Source organism: Ascaphus truei, chromosome 13, assembly GCF_040206685.1.
Source record: "Ascaphus truei isolate aAscTru1 chromosome 13, aAscTru1.hap1, whole genome shotgun sequence".
Taxonomy (NCBI): domain Eukaryota; kingdom Metazoa; phylum Chordata; class Amphibia; order Anura; family Ascaphidae; genus Ascaphus; species Ascaphus truei.
This window is the reverse complement of record NC_134495.1, coordinates 34,780,245-34,804,585: the sequence shown is the minus strand read 5'-3', so window position 1 is coordinate 34,804,585 and position 24,341 is coordinate 34,780,245. Positions and strand designations below refer to the sequence as shown.

General features: G+C 52.8%; 1 protein-coding gene across 2 annotated transcripts; it reads right to left on the bottom strand.

Annotated features, from left to right (window-relative positions):
* Positions 1–198: 198 nt before the first annotated feature.
* Positions 199–4,940, bottom strand: LOC142465128 (apoptosis regulator R1-like). Of its 2 annotated transcripts, none has more exons than XM_075569062.1 (3): positions 4,532–4,714; positions 2,050–2,477; positions 199–788 (listed from the first exon to the last, which is right to left on the bottom strand). In XM_075569062.1, the coding sequence occupies exons 2-3, from the start codon at positions 2,464–2,466 to the stop codon at positions 639–641; spliced, it is 567 nt and encodes a 188-aa protein (XP_075425177.1). In that variant the 5' UTR covers positions 2,467–2,477; positions 4,532–4,714; the 3' UTR covers positions 199–638. The 2 variants fall into 2 exon arrangements, with proteins under 2 accessions (XP_075425177.1, XP_075425176.1); XM_075569061.1 differs by lacking the exon at positions 4,532–4,714 and adding an exon at positions 4,820–4,940 and having other exon boundaries at positions 200–788.
* Between the last annotated feature and the right edge of the window lie 19,401 nt (positions 4,941–24,341).

Here is a 24,341-nt window from a genome sequence, read left to right as displayed (position 1 = left end):
TCTTTTTATTTTGTGTATTAAATTAACTCTTTGTATTATTTCTCAGCCTTGCTTGTGTTTGTCTAGTATTTGCCTTGTCGTGTTCGTCCTATTTGTTATTATTTCTAGCAGTTTTGCACTATGATGGTTTCCTCTTCTTGCTTTACATGTGCCACATAATATCCTGCTGTGGATTTTGGAAGTGCGAGATTGGACTTACTACTTCTTGACACTTCATCACTATTGGACTTTTTTTCTACCCATATTGGACTCTTTAGGCGCCGGTCTGTATTGTTTGTTTTTTGCACACACACAATGAGATACTGCACGCAAACATCATGTGACAAGGATAATACACGCAACACATACCACAAAAGTGACACACCGCACAATTGAATAATAGCGCGCAGAGTATGCGTCAACACAGGCGCACACCGCGTACATCGGTATTGTGCGCGCACACAAACAGTGCATGGCCGATACATGTACGCATACCATGCACGATACCACACACACACACACACACACACACGCACACACACACGCACGCACGCACGCGACAAATACAGCCGCACCCAGTGACACAATCACACAGAGACAAGCAGACAGCGCAGAGTTTGTAGTGAACACTTCGTGTTTCTGTCCCAGGACTCAGGGTGTCACTTTCTGGCTAACAGAGCGCCCAAGGTCACCAGAACCCCCAGTGCCACCGCGCCCACAAGGACCGTCTTCAGGGAGACCCAGTTCTCCTCCTGCTGCCTCCTTGCCTCCTCTGTCGCACCGGGCCCGTAGACGGCCAGGAACCCGTTCTGCAGGACAGAGACGCTGTTACCCCCGCACAGAGAGGCCCAGTTCCCCCCTCGCGTCCTCTATCGCAACCGTTCCAGTAGAGGGTATTAGGAGAGGGGGGGGGGGGGGGAGAGAAGGGCAGGGGCAGGGGGGAGGGGTCAGAGAAGGGCAGGGGGGAGGGGTCAGAGAAGGGGACAGGGGGGAGGGGTCAGAGAAGGGGACAGGGGGGAGGGGTCAGAGAAGGGGACAGGGGGGAGGGGTCAGAGAAGGGGACAGGGGGGAGGGGTCAGAGAAGGGGACAGGGGGGAGGGGTCAGAGAAGGGGACAGGGGGGAGGGGTCAGAGAAGGGGACAGGGGGGAGGGGTCAGAGAAGGGGACAGGGGGGAGGGGTCAGAGAAGGGGACAGGGGGGAGGGGTCAGAGAAGGGGACAGGGGGGAGGGGTCAGAGAAGGGGACAGGGGGGAGGGGTCAGAGAAGGGGACAGGGGGGAGGGGTCAGAGAAGGGGACAGGGGGGAGGGGTCAGAGAAGGGGGCAGGGGGGAGGGGTCAGAGAAGGGGGCAGGGGGTCAGAGAAGGGGGCAGGGGGTCAGAGAAGGGGGCAGGGGGTCAGAGAAGGGGGCAGGGGGTCAGAGAAGGGGGCAGGGGGTCAGAGAAGGGGGCAGGGGGTCAGAGAAGGGGGCAGGGGGTCAGAGAAGGGGGCAGGGGGTCAGAGAAGGGGGCAGGGGGTCAGAGAAGGGGGCAGGGGGTCAGAGAAGGGGGCAGGGGGTCAGAGAAGGGGGCAGGGGGTCAGAGAAGGGGGCAGGGGGGGAGAGAAGGGCAGGGGGGGAGAGAAGGGCAGGGGGGGAGAGAAGGGCAGGGGGGGAGAGAAGGGCAGGGGGGGAGAGAAGGGCAGGGGGGGAGAGAAGGGCAGGGGGGGAGAGAAGGGCAGGGGGGGAGAGAAGGGCAGGGGGGGAGAGAAGGGCAGGGGGGGAGAGAAGGGCAGGGGGGGAGAGAAGGGCAGGGGGGGAGAGAAGGGCAAGCGGGGAGAGAAGGGCAAGCGGGGAGAGAAGGGCAAGCGGGGAGAGAAGGGCAAGCGGGGAGAGAAGGGCAAGCGGGGAGAGAAGGGCAAGCGGGGAGAGAAGGGCAAGCGGGGAGAGAAGGGCAGGGGGGTGAGAAGGGCAGGGGGGGAGAGAAGGGATGGGGGGGGGAGAGAAGGGATGGGGGGGGGAGAGAAGGGATGGGGGGGGGAGAGAAGGAAATTAGGGGATGGGTAGTGGGGGCGGGTTAAGGTAGGACCCTCACCCAGCCCCCGTTGTTCTGTATCCAGTCCCTGAGGTTGGTCTCCAGGTAAGTTCCCATCCAGTCCTGTATCCGCGGTACCAGCGGTGACATCTCTTTGTTGACGCTCTCTACGCAGAGCGCGGCTCCAAACACAAAGAACCCCACCACGCGCCCCCAGTTCACGCCGTCCCGGAAGAGGTCACCTGCCACTTCGGCGAAGCGTGGGTACGCCGTGCTGGGAGTCAAATGGATCTGTTCAGAGATCCCGCTGAACTCCTGCCGGAAACGCTCCTCAAACACGTGCCCAGCAGCACGCATCGCGCCATGAAGAGGGCAGGAAGGGAGACCCGCAGGTTCTGGCCTCAGACCGCGCTGACACAGCTTGTACCGCACAAAGTCCTCCACCAGGGCGCGGGATGTCGACGAGAACTCCGCCATCCAGCCACACTCTGCAAGAGAGAAACACGCGGTAAACCCCGCCCAACCACAGGCCCGTCTGAGACCCCATCCAACCAGAGAAACCCCCCACCCTGCCAGACACACTGTAATCCCACCCTGCCAGAGAGACCCCCCCCACCCTGCCAGACACACTAAGGGCTCGTTCAGGGAGCCAGCTGAGGACTCGGAGGGGGGGCGTGCGGGAGGCAGTGCTGGGAGTTTGCTGGGCGACATGTGATTATCCCCCAGCAGACTTTTCGGCATTGGGGAGGGGGCGGGGCTACAGACAGCAGGGTAAAGTATCCAAGCTGCATTCATGAAATCATTCTGAAGAATGATTTCATTGGCTGCCTCGGACCCTGTGACGCTGCTTCAGCTCCAAGAAACGAAATTTTCGTTTACTGAAGCTGTCGTCAGCGGCAACGCCTGGCTTCGGAGGCAGGGCAGTTGCTACCCTGACAACAAGTATTCAAATTGAATACTTTGTTGCTCACGGCAGCACGCACGTCAGCACGCCCGCCCTCCGAAGCCAGCACCTTGAACGAGGCCTAACCCCGCCCTGCCAGAGAGAGAACCCCCCCACCCTGCCAGACACACTGTAATCCCACCCTGCCAGAGAGAGCCCCCCCACCCTGCCAGACACTAACCCCGCCCTGCCAGAGAGAGAACCCCCCCACCCTGCCAGACACACTGTAATCCCACCCTGCCAGAGAGAGAACCCCCCCACACTGCCAGAGACACGCCTTGCCAGTGACCCCAGCACTGCAGTAATCCCCGCATTGCCAAATCCACGCTCTCCCTGCCAAAGACCCGCGCTGCAACTCCCCTCCCTGCCAGCGGAATGGGACGTTTCACCGCGACCAAAATGCCACCACTGGGACACTTCCGCAACGCACCCGACCCGGCCTGCCGCTCCTACAACTGCGTGTTTAAATGCCCCGCTATAGAACGCTACACTGCCTAGTCCCGCAGGACATTTAAAGATGGCGCGTCGGAGCGGCCTGTCTAGGCAGTGAAGCGGTCCCGTGCGGGACATTTACACGGCAGTTTTTGTAGTGGCCGGTCAGGCGCAGGACCGGAGGTCGCGCCGAAGTGGCCAGCATTTTGGTCACAGCAAAACGTCCCACAGCGCTGCCAAACACACACACACACACACACACACACACACACACGCACACGCGGATTTGCCTCTTCCAATCACTGCGAGCGCTCGGATATTGTCCCGTGACCAGACACCGCGCTTTCTATTCGGAGTGCCGCATTTATCTATGAAACGGGTCGCACGTACTATACCGTATGTTCGTGTAATCTTGCTTTCCCGGTAACCAAGCACTGGACTAGTTCTGTATATGACTTCCCCAATATAATTGGTGTGTTGTCTCTCGGACCCTAATTGAAATCTTGAGAGTAACGGCATTTTCGAACATTTTTTGCTACAACGGGTGGCGTGGCGATTCCCTGTTTGGGTGAGACCTTCCCGTTACCCGCCGTGGCAGCAAGATGAGGTGCAGAGTAATGGTGTGAGGGGGGATATGACTCACGTGAGGGACCCTGCGGGGGAGATTAATGGCTCAGACAGATAGCTGTATGTATTATCCCGTGTCACATACGCAAGTCCTGTGCTCACAGAGGTGTGCCGTCCGTGAGACAGGCGCAGAAACCCTCGAGGAGCCACGATTAACCCCTTCCCTGCCAGAGGCCAGCAGAGCAATGATTAACCTCTTCCCTGCAAGAGACACACACAGCAATGATTAACCCTTTCCCAGCTAGAGAAACACAGAGCAATGATTAACCTCTTCCCTGCAAGAGACACACACAGCAATGATTAACCCCTTCTCTGCAAGAGACACACAGCAATGATTAACCCCCTCCCTGCCAGAGATACAGAGCAATGTTAACCGCTTCCCTGGCAGAGCAATGGTTAACCCCTTCCCTGGCAGAGCAATGGTTAACCCTTTCCCTGGCAGAGCAATAGTTAACCCGTTCCCTGGCAGAGCAATGGTTAACCCCTTCCCTGCCAGTGACCCGCAGCGCAATGATTAACCCCTTGCTCCCTGGTTCTAACCGGTCAGGTGTAGTTCAGGGCCCCCCTAGTCCCTTCCGGTTTCATGCCGCAGCTTCCGGTCCCTGAGTATCCCCGCTACTCTCCTTCCTCGGGGTATCGGCAGCACTTCCGGGTGCGTCACGGCGACGTCACAAGCGACCCACCTGCTGACTAAAACAGCTAGACTCCGCCCCTCATACCGTAAAATGTGGAGGTGACGCGCAGCGACCCCCATATACTGGCGCTGTGTAAAACACCCCCCTGACCTGTTATATACAGACTGTGTATAACATCCCCCTGTATGCTGACCTGTTATATACAGACATTGTGTATAACATCCCCCTGTATGCTGGGGTCCTCCCCGAGCTCCTCTTCCTCCGCCTCCTCCAGGCTTCCCTGTCCGGCCTGGGCTCCCGGTGTTGCAGCTCCCCCCCCGTTCTCTCCTCTCCGGCCTGGGCTCCGGCGACTCCTCCTCCCGCCGCTTCCTCCTCCTCCTCCGCCGGGTCCCAGCAGCTCCATGTCCCCGCCTCCCCCGCTCAGCACCCCCTCCATGTCCTCCGGCTCCTGCACGGCCCCGCTCAGCCCGTTCTCATAGTCTGCCCCACCGCGCAGCGTCATCGCCATTTTACTGCGACTGAGCGCCCAGGCCGCGCGGACCAACCCAATTTATCCACAAACAGGGCAGGGGTTGGCTGCGAGCGCTGTCCGTCAGGCCAGCGGCGCCGATGATTGGCTAGTCGTTTCCAAGGCGATGCATTCTCGCCTTTCCGATTGGATTGCGCGTGCTGTCCGTCGGGAACGTAGGCTGCTGATTGGTCACAGCTGGGTGGTTTATTGGACGCTCGCTGCCAAGAGCGGGTCTCTCAGGATACGCCTACAGAGCTAGGTTCCAGGCCTGCTCATTGGGCCAGACCGCTGCCAATCACTTTCCCAGCACTCTCACAGATAGCCTAAGCGGAGGTTTTCATTCCGGTGCGTGCGCACTGCGTGACGTCACTAGATTGCTCTCTGGCTGTAGAGTCCTCGCCCCACACAGGAGGCCGCCATTTTGGAATTGTTATGCCATTTTAACGAGCCCGCCTTCAAAATATATCGCCCCATATAACCTCTCCCTATTACCCCATTTGACCTCTCCATGTAACTCCTCCTATTACCCCATATAACTTCTACCTATAACTCCTCCTATTACTCCATACACCCGCTCCCTATAACTCCTCCTATTACCCCATATACCCGCTCCCTATTACTCCTATTACCCCATATGACCTCTCCATGTAACTCCTATTACCCCATATACCCGCTCCCTATAACTCCTCCTATTACCCCATATAACCGCTCCCTATAACTCCTCCTATTAACCCATATACCTGCTCCCTATAACTCCTATTACCCCATATACCCTCTCCCTATAACTCCTCTTATTACCCCATATAACCGCTCCCTATAACTCCTCATATTACCCCATATACCCGCTCCCTATAACTCCTCCAATTACCCCATATACCCGCTCCCTATAACTTCTCCAATACCCCATATACCCGCTCCCTATAACTCCTATTACCCCCATAAGGAGAAGGAGTGGCACTGAGTGGCCAGACACTGACTGGCATTGAGTGTGATGCAGGGAACCTGGTTCAATTCCCGTTGTCGGCTCCTTGTGACCTTGGACAAGTCACTCTCCCTGTGCCTCAGGCATCAAAAAATAGGTTGTAAGCTTGTTAGCTACACGGGGCCGGGACCTGCGCCTGCAAAATGTCTCTGTAAAGCGCTACGTAAAACTAGCAGCGCTATACAAGAACATGCTATTATTATATGACCCTTCCCTGTATTCCCCAATTACCCCATATAACTCCTATTACCCCATATAACCTCTCCCTATAACTCCTCCTATTAGCCAATATAACCACTCCCTATAACTCCTCCTATTAGCCAATATAACCACTCCCTATAACTCCTCCTATTGCCCCATATAGCCGCTCCCTATAACTCCTATTACCCCATATAACCACTCCCTATAACTCCTATTACCCCATATAAACCCTCCCTATAACTCATATTACCCCATACAACCCATCCCTATAACTCCTATTACCCCATATAACCTCTCCCTATAACTCCTATTACCCCATATAACCCATCCCTATAACTCCTATTACCCCATATAACCCCTCCCTATAACTCCTATTGCCCCATATAACCACTCTCTATAACTCCTATTACCCCATACAACCCATCCCTATAACGCCTCCTATTACCCCATACAACCTCGCCCTATAACTCCTCCTATTGCCCCATATAACCACTCCCTATAACTCATATTACCCCATATAACCCATCCCTATAACTCCTCCTATTACCCCATACAACCTTGCCCTATAACTCCTCCTATTGCCCCATATTACCACTCCCTATAACTCCTATTACCCCATATTTTTAGTTTGAAATACTTGGGCATATGGTTTGACTCCCATTAAACATTTATTTATGTAACCCTTTTTGTGAACCGGCCGACCCACCCAATCTCACATTGGCCCCTCGTGGTCTAACCGGTTCCTTTCCCCGCAACACATCTGCTCCTAAAGGGTTACTGGTACTGCATAACACCTGTGGCTCCAGGAGATCTGAGCCTCCGCTAGCTGGGAGCCTGGGGAAACCCTTACTATTACCTGGTGCAGCGCCTCCACTTACCCAGGATCCCCCGTTATGAAAGATAGCCCTGGGTAAGAAATACAATAACACACGTAGATGATAAACCAATAACTAACACTTTACTTAACACACACATATAACTCATTACATAACATCACATAACATAACCCGATGCTCTATCCGCATCACCTCAGCCCAATGTCTGGTGTTCCCCACCCAGTGTCCTGTGATCCCCCACACCCAATGTCCCGCAATCCTACGGAAGGTCGTGGGTGACTGCGCAGTCACTAAATTAAGCTAGGGCCCAGTTGGTGCACTTAGAATACTTGAGATACCTTCCGAGCACTCCGATGCTCGGGACCGCAACTCTCTTCTCAAAGGGTCAGACGTCCGTCTGATCCTTTCCAGGTACTCTGCCGGTAGACCCCAACGAGGGTCCCACCGCTCCACGGGAACTGCAACCGGATCACGGCAACACCAACCGCATGGGAACAGCAACCGCCGCTATTCCTTCCTATCACTAACTACTCCTAGAGTGACAGCAACCCTAACCTAGGGCCTGTCCCTGATGAACCGCAACCTGGGATGGCTTGGGGAGAACTCCTAGGGCCTGTGGAACCATAACCTGCCCCCTCTTCCCCTAGCTACCCAGTCCTATCTGTAACTGGCTAATCCTAACAGCCTAACTCACCTGCAGCCGACACACAGCTCACACTGTCAGCCTGCAGGGATTCACACACGCTTCACACACACTGCACGCACTGCGCCCAGCACATGCAGCGACAACACACACAGACAGCTGCAATCACACACAGCCACCTGGATCCCGCAGCAAATCCACTGCACTCACGCTGTGCCTATTTGCCAGTGCACACAGCCCTATCCGCTGTGGCACTGCCAAACTGCACCTTCCACACCTAAGGGTCACCTCCCTAGCTATGGCCGTCCCTCTTCAGTTACCCCCTGCCCTTCCCGGGAATTGGGGCCTGCCTGGGGATCTAGGGAGAACCCTTACCTGATGCAGGAGCCACGCGCTCCCTGCACCCTTCCTACTCCTTCCTTCTCCTCTGTCTGACTGACGCATGCAAAGCCCGGGAAATGTATCTATATTCCCGGGCTGAGCTTCCTCCAGCCCTATTGGCCGCACTCAGGCACCTGATGCCTGTCTCCCTAAGCCTCCTGGGAATTGTAGTTCCCAGGGGGCTGTCTATGTATTGGGGCCGCGTGCGCGCTTGCCCTGTGCATGCGCGAACCCCTAATGGCCGCCTCAATCTCTCTACTCCCTTCGCTACTCTCGCGCGATCTCTCCCTGCACTGGGGATCCTATCGCGCGCTTTGTACCTACTGCGCATGCGCGAGCTAACGCGCAATGGCGGCGCCCTCCTCTCAAGCCGCCGAGCCGGTGGCAACGCGATCGCGGCCCCAGCGACGGCCCGATCGCGTCCCCGGCAACCACAAGCGCGATCTGCTCCCCGCTCTGGCCCCCACCCTCGCGAAGTGCCGGCGGGTCCGTCGCAGCCTCCGGCGGCACCCGCCACCACACGGCACTCGCGGAGAGGGGCCAGGGATTTCAAATTTACCTCGGGGCTACATTCTCCCCCTCGCAGAATCCCAACGTCTCGCTTGGGTAGCAGCCATGCAGTGGTTTATATAATGGAAAATGCATTGTAAACAGTACATCATACACAAGCAATTTCCCATTTGTACCCAACATCCCCGCACGGATACCCGAGGCCAGCTGAGTTTCAGATTGGAGTGCCCCTAACAGACTGGGTGAGGGTATCCCACCTTGACTCCTGTGAGTCTTTTGGAGTTCAAGACTTGTCCCTTGCACCAACACACCTTCTCCCCCTCGCAGAAAAAATAGTAAGGGGTCCGGGGTATTGACCCTTGCCGGATCCTCCGGTCTCGTCTCACGGGAGACAGGGAGGTTCAGTCTCTTGCCTCGATCCACCACATGGCGAACATAGCGCTCCATCGCGCACCTGGGAGAGGCCACAACTACCAGAGCGGTCTCAACAGAGTCTTTGTCCGCTCCAACAATCCCTTTAACGGTGACTTCTTCCGCGGACGGCACCACTTCTTCGGGTAGGCCCGTTTGGAGACTCCTCTCGCAGGAGTATGTGTCGCTCCGGTCCGCTACACCGGTTCCCTGGATAAGGTCGAGTTCGTTCCACGATCCGCAGAGATCTTCTGGGGGAGACACCTCCACCAGGACGCGATGACGGGGTGAGCCCATCGCCCGGGTGACCCTACCTTTGGAGTCACCAGGCTCCACGATCACCGGGGAGCTCACACCCGACACCCCTGGGGCAGTCAACTTACCCCTGTCGGTGTTGGCAGGTACTGATCCCAAGCCTGAGACCGCTGGTACCTCGGTGGTAGGCCGGACTGGCCGTTGCAGGGCACACGGGCCCACATCATGGTCTGCGTCAGTTGAGGTGGTTGCCTCGGTGACCTCACTGGAGTGGTCCGCCGGCAGGCGCATCACCACTCTCGGTTGGTCGCTGGACTCATCACACAAGGGCGGGGGTATAAACACCTTAACCTGGCCTTCCGGGACTTGTGGTTCTGGTCTCGGTGGTTCCTGCTCGGGAACCGGATCTGGAACCGACATCGGGGGTTCCGCCATCTGGAGCTCCGCCTTCAGCGGCTCCGCCTCAGCGTCTGGAAAGTTCCTTTGGGCACACGGGCCCTCCACCACCTCCATCGCTGAAGTGGGCAATTCAGGAGCGGCTTCACCCACCTTGGTGGCACCATCCGGCGCCTCTTCCTCCGTAGGTTCCGCCATCAGAGGTTCCGGCTCTTCAAGTTGAAGGTCCCCTTGGAGAGGGTCTGCAATAGTGGTCGGGACACACGGGTCCTCGGAGGCCTCTGGAAGTAAAACAAACTGAGGACAAGCATCATTTACTGTAGGAGAGAGGTCCGGCTCCTCCTCCTCTTTCTCGGCTGGTTCCGCCGCCTGGGGCAGGATAGGCTCTAGGAACCAGGCCCCGTAACACTCACATTGGGGCTCCCACGCCAGTGCCTCCCTCCGGGAACAGCCACATTTGAGGCTCCAACACTGGGTAAACGTTTCTCCGTCCACCTCAGTTGACCTGAACCCTAGCTGTAACTGAGACGGTTCGACTCCATCTTTAAGGGCTTCACTCAGGCAGGGGCACATTAGCATCGTGACCTCCATTCCTGGCAATCTCCAGGGCTCATACACATTGGGGTGTAACCCCTGGCAGTCTATTTCCTTCTCAGGGGAAGGACACTCCATTTCTACAACAGTGTCCCCTCCCACTGGCAGTTTGGGTTGCAGGAACTGTACTGCACAGTCAGGACACTCGGGCCCTCGAGTCAATTTGCCGCGGGGGCAGTCGCATTCCCTCAGGCAACAGTGCGTCCACTCTTCCCCATCTACCAATGTCCTCGTGAGCGCTACTGGTGACTTAGTTAACCCATCTACCCAGCCACCAGTCACCTCCCAGTCTCTGAATGCACACGGGCATAATGCTATTGGCAATGCTAACTCTGGGGACCGTAGGACTCTATACAGCCAAGGGTGTTTTTCTTGGCATCCCTGGCTTTCCTGAGGGGGAACAGAAATTTCTGATCTCTGCTCAAGATGCTCCCTCCCCCTGGTGGACTCTAGAGGAGGGGCAGCACAGTCTTTTGGGGAATGTTGCAAAATCTGTACGGAGTCACTCACAGGGTGGGGGCGGGGCTCGGGTTTTCCCGCCAGTCCTGGATAACTGTTGGCAACATTTTCCCGCGCGGCCGGGGACTTAGCACGTGGCTTCCTCCGCCTTGAGGGCTTCCCCATGGCGAAACAAAAATAGGACACAAATTTAGAAAAACATATACAGGGCACCCCAGGTCTGAACTCTCAGCAGCGCCTCCAAATGTAACCCTTTTTGTGAACCGGCCGACCCACCCAATCTCACATTGGCCCCTCGTGGTCTAACCGGTTCCTTTCCCCGCAACACATCTGCTCCTAAAGGGTTACTGGTACTGCATAACACCTGTGGCTCCAGGAGATCTGAGCCTCCGCTAGCTGAGCCTGGGGAAACCCTTACTATTACCTGGTGCAGCGCCTCCACTTACCCAGGATCCCCCGTTATGAAAGATAGCCCTGGGTAAGAAATACAATAACACACGTAGATGATAAACCAATAACTAACACTTTACTTAACACACACATATAACTCATTACATAACATCACATAACATAACCCGATGCTCTATCCGCATCACCTCAGCCCAATGTCTGGTGTTCCCCACCCAGTGTCCTGTGATCCCCCATACCCAATGTCCCGCAATCCTACGGCAGGTCGTGGGTGACTGCGCAGTCACTAAATTAAGCTAGGGCCCAGTTGGTGCACTTAGAATACTTGAGATACCTTCCGAGCACTCCGATGCTCGGGACCGCAACTCTCTTCTCAAAGGGTCAGACGTCCGTCTGATACTTTCCAGGTACTCTGCCGGTAGACCCCAACGAGGGTCCCACCGCTCCACGGGAACTGCAACCGGATCACGGCAACACCAACCGCATGGGAACAGCAACCGCCGCTATCCCTTCCTATCACTAACTACTCCTAGAGTGACAGCATCCCTAACCTAGGGCCTGTCCCTGATGAACCGCAACCTGGGATGGCTTGGGGAGAACTCCTAGGGCCTGTGGAACCATAACCTGCCCCCTCTTCCCCTAGCTACCCAGTCCTATCTGTAACTGGCTAATCCTAACAGCCTAACTCACCTGCAGCCGACACACAGCTCACACTGTCAGCCTGCAGGGATTCACACACGCTTCACACACACTGCACGCACTGCGCCCAGCACATGCAGCGACAACACACACAGACAGCTGCAATCACACACAGCCACCTGGATCCCGCAGCAAATCCACTGCACTCACGCTGTGCCTATTTGCCAGTGCGCACAGCCCTATCCCCTGTGGCACTGCCAAACTGCACCTTCCACACCTAAGGGTCACCTCCCTAGCTATGGCCGTCCCTCTTCAGTTACCCCCTGCCCTTCCCGGGAATTGGGGCCTGCCTGGGGATCTAGGGAGAACCCTTACCTGATGCAGGAGCCACGCGCTCCCTGCACCCTTCCTACTCCTTCCTTCTCCTCTGTCTGACTGACGCATGCAAAGCCCGGGAAATGTATCTATATTCCCGGGCTGAGCTTCCTCCAGCCCTATTGGCCGCACTCAGGCACCTGATGCCTGTCTCCCTAAGCCTCCTGGGAATTGTAGTTCCCAGGGGGCTGTCTATGTATTGGGGCCGCGTGCGCGCTTGCCCTACGCATGCGCGAACCCCTAATGGCCGCCTCAATCTCTCTACTCCCTTCGCTACTCTCGCGCGATCTCTCCCTGCACTGGGGATCCTATTGCGCGCTTTGTACCTACTGTGCATGCGCGAGCTAACGCGCATAGGCGGCGCCCTCCTCTCAAGCCGCCGAGCCGGTGGCAACGCGATCGCGGCCCCAGCGACGGCCCGATCGCGGCCCCGGCAACCACAAGCGCGATCTGCTCCCCGCTCTGGCCCCCACCCTCGCGAAGTGCCGGCGGGTCCGTCGCAGCCTCCGGCGGCACCCGCCACCACACGGCACTCGCGGAGAGGGGCCAGGGATTTCAAATTTACCTCGGGGCTACATTTATAAAATGTTTTACCAGGAATAATACATTGAGATTTACCTCTCGTTTTCAAATATGTCCTGGGCATAGAGTTAAGATGACAAATAATACATGGTTATGTAGAAGGAGAAAGGGGGTGGCCCGGTATTAAAGGGGTTGCACCCCATTTGGCCATCCCCTGACCTCACCAGTGAGACAAGGGGTTAACTGGGCTGAGGTCCAGAAATGTGATTTAACCCTTGTTATGACATGAAAATGTGTATTCACCGGTTCCCATGCTTTATTGTAATATCTGGTTTAATCAGTGTCTGCATCACAGACACACTAGGATCCATCCGGGAGTACAAGGGTTAATAGTTCTTTAGTGATTATAGCCCTTTGTGTAATTTTCCCGCCTTTTCAGGCACCATTTTGCAGGGTCCCATAGGCCGCCATTGGAGCTCCATGCGTTTCAATGGCTAATCTTGCTGTTTTGGTCCTGTTTCCTGTGAAGACCAGCAGATGGCGTCCGAGAGGAGGAGCTGCAGTTTCCCATTGTAAGTCAATGAGTCCATTGACTTCAATGGAGATTCCTCGAAGGAGCTTTCCAGGAACGAGTTGGCTGCCGTCCAAGCTGCAAAGCGGATACTTTTTCTATAAGAGAGCTTTGATCACTTAGCAGTCAAGTTCAACGACAAGTTCAAATACAATTCTTTTTGCCCCTAGTTCCTAGACCTCCCCCCACTCGACCACAACTGGGTCCCCGAATCCTGGACCCCCGATAAGGGTCGAACTGAGAAGAGCGGGTCGCGCCATAGGTTACAATGGCGGCGGCAGAAACAGCTCAAGAAAACGGCTAAGTGTAAAAAGCTGAAATTTAGGAATCCATATCTCCGGTTCTGGAGGGTCCAGAGGATCAGGGTTTGGGGTACCTGTAGTCACTGCTCCGGCATCGCTGCAGAACCATCCTTGACCCTCTTGGACCAACCCGACGGAGTATGGACCCCCATGAAAGTTCGGGACTTTTCCCATAGACTCCAATGGCGGCCAATCTCCATTGACCGGCTATGGCGGAAAAACCCCATTGACTTAAACGGCGGCGTAGCCCCATTGAAAGTCTATGGCGGCGGATTCCCATAGCCGCCAACGGCGGCGGTTTGCCATTTAAAGTCTATGGCGGCGAAGCCCGTTGTTTTCAATGGGGATTTAGTGAAAAACCGTGATTTAATTTACAGCGAAGTTTATTGTATTAAAATAGGAAACGGTTTAAGGTGTATTTGTGTAACTCCGGTTCCGAGGGTCGTAGCAAGTTGCAAATTGGACCCTAGGGTGTCCCAGTTCCTGCATTGAGAACTGGGAAGTTTGGACCCACTGGACCAAATGGAACCGGATATTTTAAGATGTTTGTGTTTTATCTTTAATACTGTGTCCCAAGGTATGGACAGAAACCAGAGGAAATTACTTTGGCCATAAGGCAGCAGATGGTCAGGGAAGCGTCCCAATGTCTAGAATTTAAGTGCTGTTCAAAGGAGTTTATCACCTCCACTGTTTACATGAGGGCGGAGATTACTCAAACCAGAGCAGGCTGTAAGTGTCCCATTTCACACCTTACAACAAAGAGTATCCTGCCAGAAATTCATTTAGTAGACTGGCTGGCATCCCTGATGCAAATGTGGGATTACAGAAATGAGACCCTAGGCCTAGAGGTCAACTGTGCATGTGCCAACTAGCTGGGGGGCATGTATCAAAATGTGTTCCCACGTTAATGACTGGCTACAGTAATTGTGATCCAATCACCTGTACTTAATGTTAAGGATAGGGCTACAAAAGGTTTATAAACTGTTGTCCACCCTTTATCCTGTGTCTTCTGATATCATCTTGATTGTACCTGATTGCGAGAGAATTGCTATGCAACATACTTCTCATCCCCCATCCCCAACGTAAGTGTACTTCTTGTCTGTTACTGTATTATTGCGTGTGTTCACCTATCCAGAGGAATAAATATACTTTATTATATCTAAGCCTTGTTCAGTTCAAACCCAGTTATTGGTGTAAATTACACCCTGTCATAGGCTATCGTGACAGGTTACAAATACAGTTACATAAGTGAACAGGGTACTGTATATACATTCCAAGTTGTAGTAGATGTAGACAGAGCACAGCCCGGGAAATCCTGCTTCTGGTATCCAGAGAAGGAAAAAACACCCAGGCAACTCCAAACTAAGATTAATGATCACATTTATTGCAATAAAAACGGACTACATGAATGCACCTACGCGTTTCATACAACAGCACTTTATCAATGTGCTACCAGAAGCAGGACTTCCCTGGCTGTGCTCTATCTCCTACAACTCTGAATCTACACCTGGATGGACTGCACGGCGCAGACATTTGGCGTGTCCCTCGGAGTGTACAGGAAAGATTCGCAGTACCTTATGCTATACCCTGTACACAACGGACATTATTGTATATATATTCATATACTGGTCGGGTGTTTATTGAAGTGTTAATTGATATGGGTGTCACGTGGACTCCACTAGACACTTATCCCCTCCAGTTCAACTATACTATTACTGTGTGGACACTCCATTTTCATCTGGATACTCATGCCATATACTTTCTACAGACGGAACCGTGTCTGATTATTGAGCACTACACTCACTCTCCTATTACTGTATATACATTATATAAAAGACATTGCATGCACAGTTAGAGATAATATATATCATAGGCGTATGTAACAGACCTAACTCCTGTTACTAGTTTTAAATACCTGGGCATATTGTTTGACTCCCACTTAACATTAGGGATGCACATTAATACCCTGAGAACCAAGACCTATGCCAAACTAGGGGTACTTTACAGGAATAAATCAAGCCTGTCACTGTGACATTATGGCAGGCTGTATAAGTCACACATAAATATATATAACAGATGATATATATTTATCACTGGGTCTGAACTGGGACGAGTCTTAGATATAATAAAGTATATTTATACCTTTGGATAGGTGAACACACGAATAATACAGTAACAAATAAGAAGTAGACTTACTTTGGGGTTGGGGAATGAGAAGTATGAAGCATAGCAATTCTCTCGCAATCAGGTAGCATTCAGATGATAAAATGAAGACAAAGGATACAGGGTGGACATCAGTTTATAAACCTTTTGTGCCCTATCCTTAACATTGAGTACCGTGGATTGGTTCGCAATTACCTCTAGCCAGTGGTTAACGTGGGAACACTTTTTGACCCATGCCCCCTGGCTGGTTGGTACATGCGCAGTAGAGCTCTGGGGTCCCATTTCTATAACTCCTCCTCTATATCAGGAATGCCAGCTAGTCTACCAAATGGAGTACCTGGCAGGAAATCCTTTGTTGTGAGGTGTGAAATGGAACACTTGAAGACTGCTCTGGTTTGAGTAGTCTCCACCCTCATGCAAACAGTGGAGGTGACAAAATCCTTTGAAACATACTCAGGCCCTAGACATTGGGTCGCCTTTCTGGCCATATGCTACCCTGGTAGGCAAAGGAATTTCCTCTGAGTTTTACCCATATCTCGGAATACAGTATGTTGGATAAAACACGAACATATTAAAATATCCGGTTCCTTTGGGTCCAGCAGGTCCAAACTTCCCAGTTCTCAATGCCGGAACTGGGACACCCTATGGTCCAATTTGCGACCTGCTACGACCTGGGAAACCGGAGATACACAAATACACTTAAAACCGTTTTACATTTGAATACATAAAACTCCGCTGTAAATCAAATCACGGTTTTTCACTAAATCCCCATTGAAAACAACGGGTTCCGCCGCCATAGACTCTCAATGGCAAACCGCTGCCATTGGCGGCTATGGGAATCCCCGCCATAGACCTTCAACGGGGCAATGCCGCCATTGAAGTCAATGGGAGTTTTCCGCCGTTGCCGGTCAATGGGGTTTGGCCGCCACTGAAGTCTATGGGAGAAATCCCGAACTTTCAAGGGGGTCCACACTCCGTCGGGTTGGTCCCAGAGGGTCAAGGATGGTTCTGCAGCGATGCCGGAGCAGTGGCTACAGATACCCCAAACCCTAACTCTCTGGACCCTCCGGAACCGGAGCTATGGAATACCAAATTTCTGCATTTGACACTTAGCCGTTTTCCTGAGCTGTTTCTGCCGCCGCCATTGGAACCTATGGCGCGGCCCGCTCTTCTCGTTTCGACCCTTATCGGGGGTCCAGGATACGGGGACCCGGTTGTGGTCGAGTGGGGGGAGGTCTAGGAACTAGGGACAGAAAGAATTTTATTTCTAGGGGCCCTAGAACTGTTTATTCCCACGCCACTTGTCGTTGAACTTGACTTGTAAGTGATCAAAGCTCTCCTATTGAAAATGTATCCGCTTTGCGGTTAAGCGGTTTGGACGGCAGCCAACTCGTTCCTGGACAGCTCTTTCGGGGGTTTCTCCATTGAAGTCAATGAGCCCATAGACTTTCAATGGGAAACCGCCACTCTCCCTCTCGGACGCCATCTGCTGGTCTTCTCAGGAACAGGACTCAACAGCAAGATTCGCCATTGAAAGACATGGAGTCCCAATGGCGGCCTATGGGAACCTGCAAAATGTTGCCTGAAAAGGTGGGAAAATTACACAAAGGGCTATAATCACTATACCACTATTAACCCTTGTGCTCCCGGATGGATCCCAGTGTGTGTGCTGCAGACCAGATGTTACAGTAAACAGGGGAAACAGGGGAATACACATTTACAGGTTATAACAGGGGTTGAATCACAGTTCTGGGTCTCAGCTCAGTTAACCCCTTGTCTCCCTGGTGAGGTCAGGGGATGGCCAAATGGGGTGTAACCCCTTTAATCCTGGGCCACCCTATTTCTCCCTCTACACCTCCCCTTCTTAATGGGTGTCCTGTGGCCCACTGGCCCTTATGGGGAGTGGGGCACTGCTGGCAACATTAATGAACTCAGTCTCAGAGGGATAGTCCTGACGTGAAAGTCCATCAGAATTGCTGTTTTCACTGCCCTTTTTGTGTTGAATGGTAAATTCAAATTCTTGCAAAGCCAAGCTCCATCTCAGCAACTTGGCATTCTCCCCTGAGACCCTCTGTAGCCAACTCAGGGGATTGTGGTCTGTGATGACCGTGAAAGCCCTCCCATATACATAGGGCTGAAGCTTCTTGAGTGCCCACACAATGGCCAATCACTCCTTCTCAATGGTGGCATATGCCACTTCCCTGGGGAGCAGTTTGTGACTTAGATACACCACAGGGTGCTCTTTGCCGTCGTCCCCCACCTGGCTCAACACAGCCCCCACACCAAAGTCTGAGGCATCAGTTTGTATAAGAAAATGCTTGGTATAGTCTGGAGCAGCCAGTATAGGGGCTCCAGCAAGCGCAGTTTTCAGGGCCTGGAAAGCAGTTTCACAGGCAAGAGTCCAGGTAATAAGCACAGGCAGTTGCTTCCTGGTCAAATCAGTCAGGGGTTTGGCCAGGGCGCTGTACTGTGGGACAAACTTCCTATAGTACCCTGCGGTGCCCAAAAATGCCATGACCTGTTTCTTGGTTATTGGAACAGGCCATTCAACTATGGCTTCTACCTTGGCTGGCTCTGGCTTGAGATGCCCTCCACCCACCCTGTGCCCTAAGTACAGGACTTCTGCCATCCCTACCATACACTTAGTGGGTTTTAAGGTAAGCCCAGCCTCCCTGATCCTACCCAGCACCGCAGACACATATCCTAAGTGGGATTCCCAAGAATTACTAAAGACAGCAATGTCATCTAAGTAAGCCCTGGCATAGCTCTGCATCCCTTCCAGTAACCTATTGACCAGGCGTTGAAAGGTAGCCGGGGCATTCTTCATCCCAAATGGCATCACTAAGAACTCATAGAGGCCACTTGGAGTGATGAATGCTGACTTCTCTCTAGCCTCCAGGGTCAGTGGGATTTGCCAATAGCCTTTGCTCAAATCCATGGTGGTCAGATACTTTGCCCCCGCGAGTTCATCTAGTAACTCATCCATGCGGGGCATGGGGTAAGCATCTGACACCGTCCCAGTTTTGAGCAACCGGTAGTCCACACAAAACCTGGTGGTCTTGTCCTTCTTAGGAACTAGGACTACTGGACTTGCCCAATGGCTCTGGGACGGAGTAATTAACCCCAGGGTCAGCATCTCCTCTATCTCTCTCTCCATACTGGTCTTGACCTCTGCTGACACTCTATAAGCGTGCTTATGCAGAGGCTGCAGGTCCCCTGTGTGTACTGGGTGTTTGGTGAGATGTGTGGTCCCTGGCATGTCAGTGAAGAGGGCGCTATACTGAGCTAGCATGTCCCTGGCTTCTCCCTTCTGCCTAGCACTCAAGTGTGCCCCTATCTCTACCTGCACTACAGTGTTTCCCTGCCTTGCCTCCCCTAGGAGATCAGGCAGAGCATTGCTCGCCGGATCCTCCAGCAGTGGGCTACAAATGGCCAGCACTGCTCCCATACTCGGGGTTCTGTACTCTTTCAACATGTTGATGTGGTATGTCTTGTGCCTCTCAGGCGCTACCTGTACAACATAGTTGCACTCATTCACCTTTCGGATGACCGAGTACGGTCCCGACCAGGCAGCCATCAGCTTGTTCTCCCGAGTGGGTTTGAGAACAAGCACCTGCTGTCCTGGGATGAATTCTCTGCTACGGGCCTGCTGGTCATACCATTGCTTTTGCTTGGTCTGAGCAGCCCTGAGGTGGTCCTGAGCCACCCCCATGAGCATCCCTAACCAATCTCTGAGATCTACTACATACTGGATCACTGAAGCATCAGTAGCAGTTGTCTCCCCTTCCCATCCCTCATGGAATAGGTCCAGAGGTCCACGTACCCTGCGGCCATATAGTAGCTCGAAGGGGGAGAAGCCTGTAGATTCTTGCGGTACCTCTCGGTAGGCAAACAGCAAGTGCTGCAGGTGAATCTCCCAGTCTTTCCCCTCCGCCTCTATAAAGGTCTGAAGCATCTACTTCAGGGTCCCGTTAAACCTCTCACATAGTCCGTTTGTCTGGGGATGGTAAGGGGTAGTGCGCCGGTGCTGTACACCGCAGGCATCCCAGAGACAATGTAACAGTTCACTCATGAATTGCGACCCCTGATCGGTTAGGATCTCACTAGGGAAACCTACCCTAGCAAAAATGTTCAGCAAAGCTGCTGCCACTGTCTTGGCACTTATGGTGCCAAGTGCTACAGCCTCAGGGTACCGGGTGGCAAAGTCCACCACCGTGAGGATGTAGCGCTTACCTGACCTGCTAGGAATCATGAGGGGTCCTATCAGGTCCATCGCTACCTTCTGGAAGGGTTCCCCTATTATCGGCAGGGGTCTCAGGGGTGCCTTCACACGGTCCCCCGCCTTACCTACTCGCTGGCAGGCATCACAAGAGCGGCAGAAATTGCTCGCATCTCGGGATGCCCCCGGCCAGTAGTAACGCTGCAATAACCGGGCTTGCGTCCTGGTGACCCCCTGATGTCCCGCTAATGGAATAGAGTGAGCTACCCGTAACAGTTGCTGTCGGTACCCCTAGGGCACTACTAACTGTCGCTTACCGGTCAATCCCTCCTCTATCCCCGGGTTCCCTTCTCTGTATAGGAGTCCCTTATGCCATAGGCAGCGCTCAGTGCCCTCCCCTGCCTGAGATTCGGACGCCCGAAGTCTCACGCCGGCCAGGGTAGGGTCTGCCTTCACTGCCTCCCTAAACTGGGCTCCTAAGTCTGGCCACCCCCCAGTCATGTCATTGTCAGGGGACAGGGTAAGGGGGAACAGTAAGTCAGCCTGTGGTTGCAACTGATCCTGGCTTACCTCCCCGGGCTCCTCTGCGCCCTCCGCTAACATGGGTCCCAAAGGCTGGGGGACTGGAGTGGCCGCCGCCGGCATTGCCGCGGTCTGGCTCCTGGTAACCGTCGCTACTGCAGCAGGCTGGGGCACACGGTCGTAGGTGCAGGTCATCGGTCCCAGGTCGTTGCCCAAAAGAATGTCGGCATCCAAACCGGGTAAAACTCCCACCTCCCGCACACCCTTGCCCACCCCCCAATCCAAAAAGATGCGGGCCACCTGCAGGAAACGTGGCTCTCCGTCGGCCACAGTGATCTGCATCCCAGGGCCTGGGAGCAATTCCTCTGGCCGGACCATATCAGGTCGGACCAGGGTCACTGCGGCTCCTGAATCTAACAAGCCGACTGCTTACCGGTCACCGACTGTGACCGGGGTAAGATGTTTGCTCCGGCCGTCCGTCTGCTGCAGGTCTGTGCCGAGATGTCCTCCGCTCCTGGCTGTAGGCACCGATGAAACCGGAATAGGGGTGACATGGGCCACCAGTTATTAAACAAGCTTGTCACGGTGAGATTATGGCAGGCTGTATAAATCACACATAAATATATATAACAGATGATATATTTATCACTGGGTCTGAACTGGGACGAGTCTTAGATATAATAAAGTATATTTATTCCTTTGGATAGGTGAACACACGAATAATACAGTAACAAACAAGAAGTAGACTTACTTTGGGGTTGGGGAATGAGAAGTATGAAGCATAGCAATTCTCTCGCAATCAGGTAGCATTCAGATGATAAAATGAAGACAAAGGATACAGGGTGGACATCAGTTTATAAACCTTTTGTGCCCTATCCTTAACATTGAGTACCGTGGATTGGTTCGCAATTACCTCTAGCCAGTGGTTAACGTGGGAACACTTTTTGACCCATGCCCCCTGGCTGGTTGGTACATGCGCAGTAGAGCTCTGGGGTCCCATTTCTATAACTCCTCCTCTATATCAGGAATGCCAGCTAGTCTACCAAATGGAGTACCTGGCAGGAAATCCTTTGTTGTGAGGTGTGAAATGGAACACTTGAAGACTGCTCTGGTTTGAGTAGTCTCCACCCTCATGCAAACAGTGGAGGTGACAAAATCCTTTGAAACATACTCAGGCCCTAGACATTGGGTCGCCTTTCTGGCCATATGCTACCCTGGTAGGCAAAGGAATTTCCTCTGAGTTTTACCCATATCTCGGAATACAGTATGTTGGATAAAACACGAACATATTAAAATATCCGGTTCCTTTGGGTCCAGCAGGTCCAAACTTCCCAGTTCTCAATGCCGGAACTGGGACACCCTATGGTCCAATTTGCGACCTGCTACGACCTGGGAAACCGGAGATACACAAATACACTTAAAACCGTTTTACATTTGAATACATAAAACTCCGCTGTAAATCAAATCACGGTTTTTCACTAAATCCCCATTGAAAACAACGGGTTCCGCCGCCATAGACTCTCAATGGCAAACCGCTGCCATTGGCGGCTATGGGAATCCCCGCCATAGACCTTCAACGGGGCAATGCCGCCATTGAAGTCAATGGGAGTTTTCCGCCGTTGCCGGTCAATGGGGTTTGGCCGCCATTGAAGTCTATGGGAGAAATCCCGAACTTTCAAGGGGGTCCACACTCCGTCGGGTTGGTTCCAGAGGGTCAAGGATGGTTCTGCAGCGATGCCGGAGCAGTGGCTACAGATACCCCAAACCCTGACTCTCTGGACCCTCCGGAACCGGAGCTATGGAATACCAAATTTCTGCATTTGACACTTAGCCATTTTCCTGAGCTGTTTCTGCCGCCGCCATTGAAACCTATGGCACGGCCCTCTCTTCTCGTTTCGACCCTTATCGGGGGTCCAGGATACGGGGACCCGGTTGTGTTCGAGTGGGGGGAGGTCTAGGAACTAGGGACAGAAAGAATTTTATTTCTAGGGGCCCTAGAACTGTTTATTCCCACGCCACTTGTTGTTGAACTTGACTTGTAAGTGATCAAAGCTCTCCTATTGAAAATGTATCCGCTTTGAGGTTAAGCGGTTTGGACGGCAGCCAACTCGTTCCTGGACAGCTCTTTCGAGGGTTTCTCCATTGAAGTCAATGAGCCCATAGACTTTCAATGGGAAACCGCCGCTCTCCCTCTCGGACGCCATCTGCTGGTCTTCTCAGGAACAGGACTCAACAGCAAGATTCGCCATTGAAAGACATGGAGTCCCAATGGCGGCCTATGGGAACCTGCAAAATCGTGCCTGAAAAGGTGGGAAAATTACACAAAGGGCTATAATCACTATACCACTATTAACCCTTGTGCTCCCGGATGGATCCCAGTGTGTGTGCTGCAGACCAGATGTTACAATAAAACAGGGGAAACAGGGGAATACACATTTACAGGTTAAAACATGGGTTGAATCACAGTTCTAGGTCTCAGCCCAGTTAACCCCTTGTCTCCCTGGTGAGGTCAGGGGATGGCCAAATGGGGTGTAACCTCTTTAATCCCAGGCCACCCCCTTTCTCCCTCTACACTCCCTAAGTCTCCTGGTCAGAAAACGTATCGCACAGCAGATGCTAATGCCAATTATTGACTATGGAGACATAGTATATGGCTCGGCACCTAAAACCCACCTTAGCAAACTTAAAACCCTCTACAACACAATTTGGGGTTCCCAAAAAGAGCTTGCTATGGTTCTGTGTGTTGTTTGTTAACTTATTTTCAGCTGTTGGAGGTTAGTGGCTCCTCCTTCCCAGGGTTTAACCCCGCCCCTCCCCACTTCCCAAGTCAGCAGGTCCTTTTCATTTAACTGGATATAGATCCAATGTTGGTCTTTCTCCCTCCTAAGGCTGCGCTTATAGTGCCAGCGACGGCGATGCGAATTTGCCCGAAAACAAAAAGCATTGCTGCCGCCGATTGCGCTTGTAGTGCACGCGACAAGCGACGGAGCCATCGCCAAAACCGCCGGCAAAATTAAATTTTTCAATGGCCGTCGTGTCACGTGACGGCCCTTTAACAAATCAAATTGCGGGAATCCTGCGATGCCGCCGACCGGCGAAACATAACTTTCGCCTGTGGCGACAGGTGACGTAACCCATCGTGTCGCCGTCGGCGGCACTATAGGCACGGCCTAATAGAGGTAAATGAGAATTTATTTTTGTTTCCAAAAACTTTATTTAACATATATTCACTTACAAAATAGAACTTTCCAAGAAAATGCACACAAAACACTCAAAACAAAAAGCACAGACCTCAACTAGATACCCGTGGGTCTATTGGCTACAGTTTCCGCTGCAAACATAGGACAAAACCAGTGCAAAACACAGACAACTGTGTAATTATTTTGCACAAACTTTGCCCCAGTTCTACAGCCTGTAGACTTTGGTGAATAACCCAGTCAATTAAGTGATCTTTTTTCACATTTAATTTCTTATAAATGTATTTCGCTTCTCCATTGTTCCACAACAACACAGGGCAAAAGAAATTGGTGAACATGAGATTTGTACAAACTTCGTCATGAGCACAAATGCAGTGAAACAGAACAAAAGAACTTCAGAAATTCAAGTAAAGAACTTGTCTTACACAGTTTAGATTTTGGTCTTAGCTCTCACTATGTGATTACGTTGATAACGTAACGATTTGTGACTTTAAAATGTATAAGAAAAAAATGTAAAACGCAAAGTACTCAAATCCTCACATAGTAAATTCAATAACCACTGCAGAAGCAACACTCTACAACCCATTATCCATCAGACAGCACGTAATGCCATATGTA